Consider the following 14,548-nt stretch of genomic DNA (forward strand, 5'->3'; position numbering starts at 1 on the left):
GACGGAGCGGGCACGCCGGGCTAGGCCGCGGACGCGCGACGCCGCGGCCAGGGCGCACTCGGCGCTCCGCTAGCGATGTCTGCGTGACGCCCCTCCCCGCCCCGAGCCGTTGGCGTCAACGTCTGCCGGAAGCGCCTCCCTCACGTGCGGCTCGTGGCGGTGGAGATCCCAGGTGAAGGCGGCGCGGGAACGCTGTCCGGACGCCCGCCGGCCCCGGAGGGAACCTCGCTGGAGAGGCCGGGTGCGAGGAGGGATCGCCCGCCGCCCCATCCGAGGGAATTCTCCCAGAGGGTTCCCCCAGCTGCGGCGAGAGCCCGGACCGGAGGGAGCTCCGCTCGAGAGAACCCCACTTTAGAGAGTCCGGCTTGAGAGCGCGCGCCCCGATATAAGGGATCTTGGGGCTAGGGCGTCAGAGAACCCCGATCCGAGCTAGTAGGATTTGAAGGTATCAATCTGGAATCTTCTTTTTAAAAGTTTCCTTTTTAATTTGAGTGTTTTGCCTGTGCGTGTCTGTGTCCACCTGCAGAGGCTGGAAGAGGGCGTTACCTGGGGGCTGTGAGCTACAGTGGGGTACGAGACTCGAACCTGACTTCTCTGGAGAAGCGTTAAGAAATCTTAACCAATGAGTCAGCCAAGTCTCCGGATCTAGAACAGTGGTTCTCATCCTTGCTAAAATAATGTTCCTACCCTTTAATACAGTTCCTCGTGATTGATGACCCCCAGCCATAAAGCCATCTCGTTTACCACCTCGTAACTATAATTTCCCCTCTGTTACGTTAGTGTAAACATCTGATAGGCGACCCTGTGAAACTGCTGCCCTAGCTCCTTCCGAGGGCGGGCGACGGCAGGAAGGGATGCATCTCAGTTCTGAAAGCAGGTAGTTGGCGCTCCACAGCCTACGGTCTCTTGTCTTGACACAGCAGTGTGGTGAATGTTTATCTTTTCTGAGCTAATGTGTTTAATGAAAATGACAAATTTTTATGACTTTGAGGAAACTCAAAAGCTTTGCGTGGGTTTCATAGTAATTGTAGGTTGTTAATGTATATACTTTCCCTTTGTTACTTAGGATTTTATTATAACATTTTTTTAAAATCGTGTATATGTTTTGTAGTCTAATGTAGCTCTGCATGTGTAAGAAATTACCTGTTATAGTAGAAATAACAGCATTTCTATTGAAATTAGTGCCTGTTTTGTTTGTCTGTTTGTTTATTTCTCATGCGTGCAGGAGCCTGGGGAGGTTAGAAGATGCAGAATTCCCTGAAATTGAGTTGCAGATAGTTATGAGCTGTCATGTGGGTGCCAGGAACTGAACTCAGGTCCTCTATCTATAAAAGTAGCAAATGCTCTTAACTGCTAAGCCATTTCCACCACCACAACACCTGATTTCTTTTTACCCTGGAGAAGAAGCATTACTTCAAGTATTGTATTGCTTGCTTATTTCCTTGCTTAATAAAGCTAATCCTAATACAATACATTTTAAAAGCTATTTGCCGAAACGTTTTTCAATCTTAACTCATGGATGGTGACTATCATTCTGTGAGTAGTTTACACACTCATTTGCCTTGTTGAATTTCTGTATATTCTAAGTGTGTGCTGTGTGATCACAGCGGTAGTAATTTATAATCATCTGCCTGTTTTTGCTGAAATACAGGTTCAAATTAAATATATATTTAGTTTATTTATACATATAAATATGTTTTATGTTATAGATATATAATAAATACACTATACTTATATAATTATGTAAATACATATTTATAGAATGTACTACTATATTTATATATAGATGTATAAAATTTTGAGACAGTGTCTCACTTTGTATCCTTGACTGGCCTCTTAACTCCTAGAAATCTGCCTGCCTTCTCTGTTTCCCAGTTGTACCCATATGTAAGGTATGTAGCGGGGATTGGAGAGATGGCTCAACAGTTGCGAGCACTGGCCACTCTGCCGAGGACCTGGGTTCTGTGTCTAGCACCTGCGAGGTGGCTAGCTCATACTGTCTGTACTCCAGTCTCAAAGGAGCTGATGCCCTCTTCTGGCTATCTTGGGCTCTTACATGCATACACTCAGACACATATACATAAATATTTTGTAAAGATAGTGTCATTTTCTGCTCCTGTTCAGTTAGACCTTATTATAATACTGTTTTCTCTTCTTTTTAACTGTAGAAGACGTGTAGCCATGGCTGCTGTTTATTCTGGCATTTCCTTTAAGCTTAAAAGCAAGACAACTTCCTGGGAAGATAAACTAAAACTAGCTCACTTTGCTTGGATTTCCCATCAGTGCTTTCTACCAAATAAAGAACAAGTAAGTTTAATATAGAACTTAGATTTTTATGATCTAAAATAATTACATATATGACTTGGATATTGACATTTCTTTAAAAGGTTAGAAGACAAGTTAGGGAGGAAACTTCACTGGAGCTAAAAGTAGTGAGATCTTTCAGGTTGTTAGGTTGAAGGTTGGGAAGATGGGGAGTGTAGTCTCTTTAGAAGGCCAAGCTAGAAATAGAGAAGAACCAAGTATAAGTTATAAGTAGATAATGTAACTGTAGTACGATGACAAGCTCATGGAGTTGGGTTGACATACATCCCAATGTTGGTTTTATTTTTTTTTTATTATTAGATTTTTGCAATGTTGGTTTTAAAGGAAGTACCACGAGATGTATCAAAAATTTATTATAATTGTTAGTCATAAGATGTGGTGTGTAGAACAGTTGACCTCTTATTTCCACACCTACTACACATTTGAATCAGCTTAGCAGCTTGGTGGTTCCCTGGTCAGCGCTGCACAATGTGAAACAGAAGGGCAATCGTGGCAGGCTTGTCCTTTTTCCCCTTAGCGTCGGTTGTTCTTCACACATTGACAGTTCTGGAGAGGAAAGCTCAGGGCTTGGGCGGAGTAAGCGTAACTCTATGTCATAGTGTTTGCCAAGCTTGCCTGGAGCCCTAGACTCCATCATCATCAACAGCACCACACAGTTTTGAGAGCTCAGGCTTTACCTTTTCTCAGTGTTTTGCGATTGAGTAAACATGTTGCCACGATGGAAACTGCATGTGCACAGCGCTCTTTCTCAGAAAGCCCCTGTGCATCAGTTTGCCTCGCTTGTGACTCCTGAAAGAAGGTATACTGCATGTGTCTTGTCTTACAACCACATTTTTTTTCTTACTCCTTATTTCCATTTTGATTTGCATATGTGATTCCTTCTGTGGACATGTGGACATTGTGTTTCTCTCTCTCTCTCTCTCTCTCTCTCTCTCTCTCTCTCTCTCTCTCAAAGATTTATTTATTATGTACACAGTGTACAGCCTCCATATATCCTGCAGGCCAGAAGAGGGCACTAGTTCTCATTACAGATGGTTGTGAGCCACCATGTGGTTGCTGGGAATTGAACTCAGGACCTCTGGAAGAACAGTCAGTGCTTTTAACCTCTGAGCCATCTCTCCAGCCCCATTGTGTTTCTCTTAAAAAAGGCCATTGAATAATGTTATTGCACTGAAATTTTTCATTGATTCCAGACTAAGGCAACATTGTTTTTCCTCTTTTATTCCTTAATAAACATTTCAAGATTTCATAACATACATTATTATTTAACAAACAAGTGAAGATTTAAAACAAATGCTTTCACTATACATCTTACGTTACCATTGAATTGAGATCTTTTGGCCACAGCTTCCTAAGTACTGATATTAATGCCATGTGTAACCATATTCAGCCTATTTGTTTCAAATAGGATCTTGCTATGTTGTCCAGTCTCTTCCTGATCTTATAGATGGAAGTGCTCTTCATGTTTCAGACCCAGTGGTAGCTGATACTGCAGACATGGTTTAAAGGAAAGCTGTTTTTGTTCTTGCAATAGAATTTTGTCATGGCTGGATGTCCGTATAATGCTTAAAATTTTTCTCCATGTAAGAAGTTCATTTTCACAGTATGTTTTCTACAAATCCAGGTTTTACTTGATTGGGCAAGACAGACATTGGTTGCATTTTATAATAAAAAACTCGAACTGCAGGAAGATATTGTTGAAAGGCTTTGGGTCTATGTAGATAACATTCTACATAGCAGGAAATTGCAGAATCTCCTGAAGAATGGAAAGACTGTAAATCTTCAGATTTCCCTTGTCAAGGTAAATCATGGTCTCTTTCTTCTGTTAACTTGTTTTGTGCATCTTTGTTAATTTCTCATTACTGCTTAAACTTGTTTGTTTCAGAATAAATTATGTGAATATGTGGGAAATTTCAAGTTAGGGGAGGGAGAAGGAAGAAGAAATAATAGTATCCAAAAATAGAAAATGTTACTTTTAAAACAGGGCCTCTATATGTAACTCTGACTGTATTGGAACTTTCTATGTAGACCAGGCTGGCCTAGAACTTGTAGAGATCTACCTGCCTCTGCTTCCCGAGTGCTGGGATTAAAAGCATGAACCACCTTGCCTGGCCTGTGAACAGGTTTTTATTACCGTTTGCTCTCAAACTCATGGTCTTCCTGCTTTGTATACCAAGTGCTGGAATTGCAGGTGTATACCATCAGAGCCAGCTTTACTACTTTTTAACTGGAAAAGGTAGCTACTGTATTATAATTAGATTCACACACACAGACATTTGATGAGATTTTTCTGGGGGAGGATCAAAGATAATCTGGATGGGAATTATTTCAGTTTTTTTTTATTAAAATCACAAAAGTCTGAACTTTTTTTTCAAATGCCATAATAATTGCTATTAAAAACCAGTACTAATGAGCACTTAGTACATGACAGGCTCAAAGGGTATAAGAATATAAATGGCCGTGTATAGATAGTAAATGGCAGTGTTGGGATTTGAAACTAGAAGTGTCTGGTTGTAGAGCTGTTCAGCCAGAGCCTCACAGAATAGAATGGAACAGACTAGAGAGCAAGGAAGTAGATCAGCTTCCAATAATTCTTAGACTATATCCTTCCCTGTGACACTGTCAAATAATAGGATCATTCTAAGTGGTCTTTTGAGGTAAGACTGAAAGATGAGTACCTTTATATTTAAGAAATGATAGAACTTTTAAAATAAATGTATGTTTATGTGAAATATTGCTTGAGGACCCATAAAACATGAACAAAAATATGCTTTAGGGACTAGGTGTAGAAAAGATTTTTTTTTAATTGATCTATTTAATAAAATATCTGGTGGATGCTGGTGATGTGTTGACATCTTAGGATTCAGCACATTTGCTATGACTTTTAAGCTAGTACTTACTTGAGTGGAAATGATTGTTTCATGTAGTTGCTAATAGCTTAGTACCTCAGACAGATTTGATTCTTAGATCTTGTATGACCAGGAGCAAATCACTGGCTTTATAGTAAATTTTGGGATCTGTCGGAATTTGTATCTGAATTTGAAATTTTGAAAGCTGGAAACAATGTGTCTACTGTATGGTAAAAAGAAAGGTACTCACTGGCATCCAGTTAACTGTGTAATAGAGGGATGACCTTGAAGTTTTGATCTTCTGCTATAGTGTTATATTATTTGTGTTTTAATAAATAAAGCTTGCTTGAAGATCAATACAAAGCAGCCACACTAGTCAGCCATACAGGCCAGGCAGTGGTGGCGCACACCTTTAATCCCAGAAGCCACACTAGTCAGCTGTAGAGGTCAGACAGTGGTGGTACACACGCTAGAGAGGAATATAAAACGAGAAGAGATAGGTCTCACTCTCAGTCTCAGTCTAAGGATTCATGGAGGCAGGTTCGTCCATTTTCGGTCTGAGGTAAAAGTAAAAGGCTGCTTTGCTTTTCTGATCTTCAGATCGAACCCCAATATCATGCTACACTTGCCTGTTCTCTTGAGTACTGGGATTACAGGCATGCACTAGCACACTGAGTTTATGTAGTGCTGGTAATTGAACCTAGGGCTTTAAACATGTTAAGCAGGCATTCTACCAATGGAGTTACATCTCCTAGCACTACTTTGATGTTTTTAATAGGAAAATGTAATGACTATAATATGTACATAGGACACAGGATCATGACTCAAGTGCTACCTGATGACATCTGAGATAAGTTAAAGATTTAGGGTCTATACCTTTTCTGCCTATTGGGTTGCCTCATCCAGCCTTGACACAAGGGTTTTTGCCTAGTCTTTATCACATCTTATTATGCCATGTCGGTTGATATCCTTGAGATGCCCTATTTTTTATTTTATTTATTTATTTTTTCTTTGTAGGGAAACAGGAGAAGTGGATCTGGGGTAAAAGGGAGGTTAGGGATGAGGACTGGGAGGAGTAGAAGGAGAGGAGACTGTGGTTGGGATGTATGAGAGAAGAATAAATAAAAAGAAAAAATACTGACTACTGACTTTTAAGCTTTGCAAAGCCTCTTGGAATTGGATGGCACTAAACCTTTTCAGAATTGATATTGACAGGAGATGGATGTGTGAAGAAATTAGAACAGACACTTTATCTTTTATTGATGCATTAAGTAAGTGTCGAGTTCATGTTAGAGGTAAAAAGTCTGGTTGTTTCTCATCAAAATGGGAGAGAGATGATTGATTCTTTCACACTTTCTGAGAAAGTGTAGCTTCAGGGTAGTCATGACCTTTATTTCTTTCTTAATTCTCAGGTTATAAATGAGAGACTAGCAGAGTTCTCACTTGCAGGATCCCATAAGAATGTCTGTGCCATCCTGAGTTGCTGCCAGGGCATCCTCTCAACACCTGCCCTTGCTGTCATCTACACAGCCAAACCAGAGCTGATTGTAGCCTTGCTGAGCCACCTTTGCTGGTCAGTCTGCAGACAACCAGAAGGAGCCATGACAGCCCAGCTATTTGAAGTCATTCATCTGGCTCTTGAACATTACCTCAAGCTTCAGCAACAGCAAGCCAACCCCAGACGTGTCTTTGCAGATATGACTGGCCACCTCCTCCAGCCCTGCCTAGTCCTGAGACATTTGCTTTTTGGGGGCACGTGGACACAGGCTGGTCAGGGCCAGCTACGGCAGGTACTGAGCCGAGATATCAGGAGTAAGATTGACACCGTTCTTCGAAGCGGTGTTTTTCGACATGATTTACTCTCATCCTATAAAGAGGAGCTCTTGGAACAGCACCAAGACAATGTAAAGATGGGGGTTCTGAAGAGTCTTCTCACTCCAGTGGAAACTGTGACTAAAAGGCTGGTAGAGCCTGACTACATCAAGTCAGACCTGCGTGCTTCGGTTGTGGCAGACTCAGTGTCTTTATTGTACAGACTCTTTCTGGACTCATACCTTAAGGAAGAAAACCAATTCCTTTGTTTTCAGGCTCTCCCCAGGTTGTTTGGCTGCTTGCAGATTTCACACCTGCAAGAGGGACAGATGGAAACCCTAACCCTATCAGACTGGACCACAGAGCTTCTGGCTGTTGAGCAACTGCTAAATTCAGTGGCCACCACCAACATCTACAATGTGGCTGCTGACAGGATCCAACATGGGGAGGCACAGTTCCACTTCTACCGCCATGTGGCTGAGCTGCTGATCAACCATTCACAAGCACCTGTGCCAGCTTGGTTTCGCTGCCTCAAGATTTTAATGTCTCTAAATCATTTGATTTTAGAACCAGACCTAGATGACCTGTTGTCTTCAGCCTGGATTGACGCAGAAGTAACAGAATTTCGAGCTAAAAAAGCCCAGGAGGTACTTATTAGCACTGTCTTCCAGACATATGCCAGGCTCCGACAAGTGCCACGATTGTTTGAAGAGGTTTTGGGGGTGATCTGCCGTCCAGCAGCGGAGGCACTGAGGCAGCCTCTGCTTGCCTCAGGCCCCTCTATGGCTCTCTGTGCATGCCTCTTGGAGCTGCCACTGAGTCAGATCCTGGATACATGGTCCCTTGTACTAGAGAAGTTCCAGTCTTTGATCATGCCCTGTTTGCAGAGTGATACTGACATGGCTTTGAAGGCTTTGTCTCTGAGCTCTCTGCTGCACTGTGTCATGCTCAACATGCCGAGTCTGGACAACAGCATGCCTCTGCCCATCATCAGACAGACACAGTGCATAATGGAGAGGATGCTGAAAGAGCTTGTGGAGCCCCTTTTGGGCCTTCTCATGGACCTCTGGAGCTCAGAGTCTGAGCTGTGGCAACAGAAGGTGAGTGACTCTGCACTCTTACTCTGTTACACCTGGGCTCAAGTGGACACTACTCTCAGTCTGCACTGCAGCCAGTATCATTCTCTGGCAGGGCCCCTAGCTGGGGCTGCTCTGGATGTCTCAGCACTCCCTTTGTTGCTACCAGGTGTGGAAACACAGCTTTGGAAGAAGGTGGAAAAGTGTATAGTTCAGTCCAGGTCTCTCAGTAGGTACTGCTTAGAACAGCTGTACCTGCAGAAGGTGAAAAGGACTCTGATGCGGACTAATTCCCAGTCTAAAGAAGCCCTTCAAACCTTGAGAGATGACACTGCCTGCATTCTGGATTCTAGCAGAGACTGTTTAAGTCAGAAGACAGTAGTTGCCTGGGATAGGCAGGTGTCGACAATGAATGAGTCTACATATCCTGTAGCACACTGGCACTTGATCGTATCAAACCTCACAGTTTTAATACCCTACCTTTGTTTGGATGATGTGAAATATTTGGCCACTGTCCTGTTAAGAACTTTACCAGCAAATAAAGTGCAGGAAAGCTTGGCCCATGGTGAGCCATACATCACACTTGAGACAGTATCCACAGCCCTCCTGCACAGCCCTCTCTTTCCAGAGATGCAGTCCCTCCATTCTGCTTTCCTGATGTGTATTGCTGCAAAATGTTCTAGCATTCTGTGCTCTGGTGCCCATGGTGATCTGAGTCTTATTAGTGAGCAGTTTCCCTGGCTTCTTGAAAAGGACTACCACACATTTATGTCTCACTGGGAAACCAAATTAGCTAAAGTTGGACTTGAAGGTGTAGAACCAAGAGGAGAAGTTGCCCAGAATTTTCTATCTATGATCAAGAATGGTTTTCCTATCAAGCTAGATGAAGAGCAGCTAAAAGTCCTCCTGGAGCTCTTACAAGTCATCTCCACCCTTCACCTGGACAGCCTCATGCCATCTTACCACGTGCATTTTTTTTTCCTGTTATTCTCCATGGCTATCTCCACATTGGAGCATTGCTCTTCCCCACTAGCTCTCCAGTACTTGGTGACATGCTACCGACTCCTCGGTGGTCTGCAGAGGGGAAGAAATGCCCGCTCTGTGTTCAAGGTCATGTATGTTAGTGACATCTTTGAGGTTGTGCTGACCTCACTGTTGAAAGCCAGCACGGAATTTCAAGTTAGGGAGGATGACTCCGATTGGCTACAGCTTCTTCAAGTGTTAGGGATGTTCTTGGAACAGCTAATGCAGATGCTTATCCAAGTAAAGCTGAGCTTGGTGCTCAATTTTGGAAAAATTACTGCCTTCCTCTCAAGGTGTAGTAAGGGAGCTTCCAGCAAAGAATTGAAGATCCAGAGCCTTCGGTGCAGGCAACTGCTTCTAGTGGCTCTAACCAAGTTGTGTCAGAGTTTGGGGCCTTATGTTAAGGAGCGAAGGCAGCTACTGGAGGCATCAGCAGCACTACCTGAACTGTTGCAGCAAGCCATGATGCAGATGGGTGCCATGCTGAATCTCTGCCTAGTGCCTGGGACTACAGGCCGCCGCCTGCCTTCAGTCCTCCTCTCAGCTGTCCCCACGCTTTTAGAAGTAGACCTGAGCCAATGCCTTCGGGTAGGACAGCCCCAGATTTCTCAAGCTGTGGATACGGATAGAACATTGCCTTCTCACGTGGCCCTTTACCAGAATGTCTACATTCAGTTGCTGGAGGAGTTGCCTGCCCTGTTAGGAAATACTCAGTCTTTCCAGGCAGCATTGCAATTTCTAACCTTGTTCCTTTTGGCCCCAGAGCTCCATTCCAAGGAGAGCTCTGTTTTTGCTTCCATCTTTCATTCTGTGCAGAAAGTTCTTACAGGTAAGATGGTTTTTTTGCTTTTTAATTTATTTATGTGTATGGATGTTTTGCCTACATATATGTCTGTGTACCGCGTATACGCCTGGTGTCCTCAAGCCAAAGGATTGTGTTAGATTCCGTGGCCTTGAAGTCACTGATGGTTGTGAGCTGCATGTTGGTGGTAGGAATCAAACCTGGATCCTCTGAGCATTCAGCCAGTGCTCTTAACCACTGCAAAAATCTCTCCAGCCCCAGTAAGGTGTTTCTCTCTGAACTGATTCTGGGTTGCAGAGGCTTAAGTCAAAGGGACCTCCATGGCCAAGTTACCATGTTTCATCTCTTAAGATTCATATGCCAGTCACTTCAACATATCCTACTGGTGTGTGCCACAACTGGCCAGGCCTCCCCCCTTGAGCAGGGTGGTACCTGGCAGCTTCAGAAGGTACATGAGCAAGCTTGCACTGTCGATATTCATCTGGGACATCATTTTCTTTCTATATTGGCATGTGTAAGCAGTCACCTTTCCAACTTTCCCTCCCCTGTGCACACTATACCTTTCTAGTCTTCTCAGGTCCTCTCTTATTTTAGGGATTATTTTGTGTACATTCACACCTGTTTGTTAGAGGCACAGTCTTATATGTAATGGCTGACCTGGACTCATTATATAGACCCAGCTCATCTCAAATTCCACACCTAGATTTTTTTTTTAAGTCATGTGTATATTTGTGTGTGGGTGTGTGCACATATGAGTGCAGGTGCCTGTAGAGTCTAGGAGAGGGCTGCTTATTCTCTTGAGTGCACAGCTGTAAGCTGCCCAGCATGGATGCTGGAACTTAATTTAGATTTTCTATGTGAATGTTATGTGCCTTTAACCACTGAGCCATCTCTCCAACCCCCATTCATGGCTTAAGGGCTACTGTTCTTGTTCTTGGCCTTTAATTTGCTGTGGCCACAGTTGACTCAAATGGATCATCTCACCTGGGGGAAACTCCTCTATCAGGCCTATAGTGCTATAGATTATCTTTGAAAATTACATAAAATCTATTTTCCTCAGCACCCCATCAGTGTGCTCAATTACGTGTGTGTGTGTGTGTGTGTGTGTGTGTGTGTAGTAAAATAGACTCTTCTAGTGTCATCTCTGTTAATGAGTTTCGCCCTTTTAGGCAGCTAAGACCTCAGACACAGACTAGTGAGAGAGCTGATGTCTTCCAGCACAAAACTGACCCTGAAGTCATATAGATCAAAGGTTTAGGGATTCCTATATAGCCATTGAAATGTTATAGAAATTATTTAGAATCATTAAAAATATTCATGTTAAAAAAGTACAGTATGCCAGGTAGTGGTGACGCATGCCTTTAATCCCAGCACTCAGGAGGCAGAGGCAGGTGGATCTCTGAGTTTGAGGCCAGCCTGGTCTGCACAGTGAGTTTCAGGGCAGGCTCCAAAAGCTACAGACAAATCCAGTCTCAGAAAAAAAAATTACAAAATTATTGTGTTTGGAAGGGAGTGGTGATGCACGCCTTTAATCCTAGCACTCCAGAGACAGAGGCTGCATAACAAATTCCAGACCAAGGGTACATAGTGAGGCCTTTGAAAACCCAAACATAAATAAAATAAAATCTTAAAAAAGTATATTAAATATAGTCACTCCCCAAAGCAGACAAAGATGAATAGGCTGATATCTTCTTGAATCTAGTCAGTACATATCACAGGTGGCAGAGGCTTTCTTTTTCGTTTTTGGGGTTGCTGAGGGGCTAGAATAGGAATTAGGTAGTCTTTTGAAGTTAGACTTCATGGGCATGAGGGGCAAGAGTACATGCTGAGTTAATTTGCTTAGAGAAGTTACAAGGGTGCGGGACCTTTAGGAAGTGAAGCCACCTGGTCTGCCTGGGCCAGTACCAGAGCCGAGTGTGTGGACTGAACAGTGCTGCTGTTGTCTCTCTGTCAAAGACCACTCTGTCTGGATTCAAGTGTAAATGAACTAAAAAGACCCTGACTGTAATGGTCTATCTTTCTCTGTTAATAACTGAGGGATTGGTGCTTCCCTTACTGGAATTAACATAAAAGTTTTTGTTAAAGCTTTTGACAGCGTTCCAAGTGAGTGTCTTAAGATGACAGCATCTGAAGTTGTGGCAACTGTCAGTTAAGCAGAACTTCTGTATCCCCTTTCCCTACCTCTAGTGAGATGAGGCAGCTCTAAGCCTTACTTTTATATCCCTGGACCTGTGATACCCCAAACCTCTGGAACAGAGCCTCAGATACAGGGAGTCTAGCATGTTTACATATATCAACTGTCAGACTGTCTAGTGAGCAGTCTGGGGGACTACTAAGTGAGGTGAGGCCCAAGGCACTGGGAAAGGAAGGGAGCATAACATGAAGGTTGTTTTGAAGAACTGAAAGGTAGCAGTACAACAGCTTGTGGAGGTACCCCTGCCCTCCAGTGGTGCTAAGGGGGCTTTTCATAAACAGGAGCTTTTATGAAAAATGCATTCAGGCAATAGAATAGATTGCTTTAAGGGAAGCCAATGCTTTAGAGCTGGCCTTCTGTATAGGAGTATCAGTGCTCTGGCTGATTTGGGCTTCATACCAGACAGATAGCCATTGAGGCTGCAGAAGAGAGAATATGGGATACCAAAACCCAACCTGAATTTGGTATTGGGGCTAGAGGATACATGTAAGCCAAGTGAAAGTGGCCTTGAAGTCCAGCCAGGCAAGTGTGGGTAGTAAGCTCTCCTGGAGAGGCTCTCCAATAGGTTCCATGTTCTTTTATTTGCCAGTGACAAGCATCTTTTGCTGATGTGTTCGTTTTACTGATGAGTAAATTGGGGCTGAAAAAGGCTGTGAATCTAGGTCTCGGTCAGAGCCCCCAGTCTCTGTTCTCTTGATTGTAAATAACACAGATTGAGAGGCAGAATGTATTCTGGTAATGTGTGGCAGTCTGAAACTCATGAAGGATGGATAGGTCAATGTTGGAGGGCTTGAATATCCTGTCTTGGGCTTTATTGCAAGATTGTGGGTCAGTGAGGTTCTAGAAAACACCTGATAGACCTAGTAGACAGTCCCAGGAATGTCAAGGTTCTTTTTGTCTTTTCAACACTTCTGGGTGACCGGAACAGTGAGGTGTTGAGTGGGAGGACTGGGGATGAGAAATAAAGAAGATAAAAGCAGTAGCTGGGACCAAGAGATCTTACACAAACCAATGACTTATACCAAGTAAGTTTATTAAGAGATGCAGCACCAGACATACTATTTGCAGGGGAATGTATGGGAGTGGATGGCCAAGTTCAAAAGAGAGCTAAGTCAGACAGTCATGGCAAAGAGAACATTGGAAACCTTGGACATAGCTGCCTTAGGACTTTGGGTCCCCAGAAGCTGTAACTTTGACTCTTTTGAAGCATTGACTTCAGTTTTTTACCAGCCTTGCCAAATCCACTCCTGGACAAGGATACAGAGCTTAAAGTTCACATTGTTCTTTCCTTGGAGCCTCTAAAAAGTCTAGGTCAGTCTGACTCCTCCTACTTAGGTATTAAACACTCCACTTCTCACCCATCCTGATTGTATAAGGGAGGTAAGAGATAGAAATCGCCACGTGTCCGCTGTGTCCCGCACTAACCTGAGCGTATTGGCATTTTCTGTGTGCATACACTGTACATAGGTACAGCTCTGGGTAAGAGAAGAGCACCACAGTGAGCACCTGTTCCTCTTTTTTCACCAGTATTTGGTTGTACAATTACACACCTCAAATTATTGATGGTTACTTTGTAGTTCATTATCACTTATAAATCAGATCTTAACACTTTTGGTTTCTTTTCCTCCAGGTCCAGGCATTCCTGCACCAGTCACTCAGGATATTGAGCCTCACTTAGAAGCCCTGCTCACCCAAATGTTTGAGGCTGGGACAACAGAGCAGTTTGGGATCATACTGCAGTCTATTCTTCAGGGGCTGGACATCTCTCAGGCATGGAAGTCTGATCAGCAGGTGGATATCTTCTTTCTTTTGTTTGACTGCAGGTGAAAGGAAGGATTGTTTTGATGAATTTTTTTTCCCTTTTTTGAGACAGGGTTTCTCTGTGTAACAGTCCTAGCTGTCCAGAAACTCACTCTGTAGACCAGGCTGGCTTTGAACTCACAAAGATCTGCCTGCCTCTGCCTTCCAGTTAAAGGGATTAAAGGCGTGCACCACCACCGCCTGGCTTGTTTGAAATTTTATGTCACTTTTAAAACTAGACCGACAAATTTGGCTGAGAGTGGAAGCAGAGGAGGAGCCCAGCTGTGACTATTTAGCTTCCACTGAAGATTCTTACTTTTCACAGGGGAATTTCTTCAGAATTACAAATGTGTGCTCTTACTGCATGAGATGCTAAATATTATAAAGACCATATAAAAAAAAGTCTCTAAGTTCATTTCATCTACCACAGTTTTTTCAGAAATATTATTATGGGTTAAGAATGAAGATTAAAGAGTTGTTTGTGAGAAAATAAGACACATGTGAAAACATATTTGTGGACTTCTCAAATAATTGCTTACACACATTTTTTTGAAAAGTGCTTGATATGCCAAACAGCTGTAGACCAGAACTTAAGAATTATGCATGCACGATTGTGTGTGTGTGTGTGTGTATGTGTATGTGTATACACCCAAACACTCTGGGTATA

At 43.1% G+C, this 14,548-nt stretch overlaps 1 protein-coding gene across 2 annotated transcripts in view; it reads left to right on the forward strand.

The window, feature by feature from the left end:
* Positions 1 to 58: 58 nt before the first annotated feature.
* The window catches only part of Urb2 (URB2 ribosome biogenesis homolog), a 28,315-nt gene continuing 13,825 nt past the window's right edge, over positions 59 to 14,548 (forward strand). For both annotated transcript variants that reach the window (XM_048450221.3, XM_048450222.3), the window contains exons 1-5: positions 59 to 445; positions 2,169 to 2,307; positions 3,950 to 4,126; positions 6,587 to 9,914; positions 13,712 to 13,872. In XM_048450221.3, coding sequence (XP_048306178.3) covers positions 2,182 to 2,307; positions 3,950 to 4,126; positions 6,587 to 9,914; positions 13,712 to 13,872 — 3,792 coding nt within the window. In that variant the 5' untranslated portion in view covers positions 59 to 445; positions 2,169 to 2,181. The remainder of the gene's footprint in view (positions 446 to 2,168; positions 2,308 to 3,949; positions 4,127 to 6,586; positions 9,915 to 13,711; positions 13,873 to 14,548) is intronic.

Source organism: Myodes glareolus, chromosome 22 (assembly GCF_982192425.1).
Source record: "Myodes glareolus chromosome 22, mMyoGla1.1, whole genome shotgun sequence".
NCBI lineage: Eukaryota > Metazoa > Chordata > Mammalia > Rodentia > Cricetidae > Myodes > Myodes glareolus.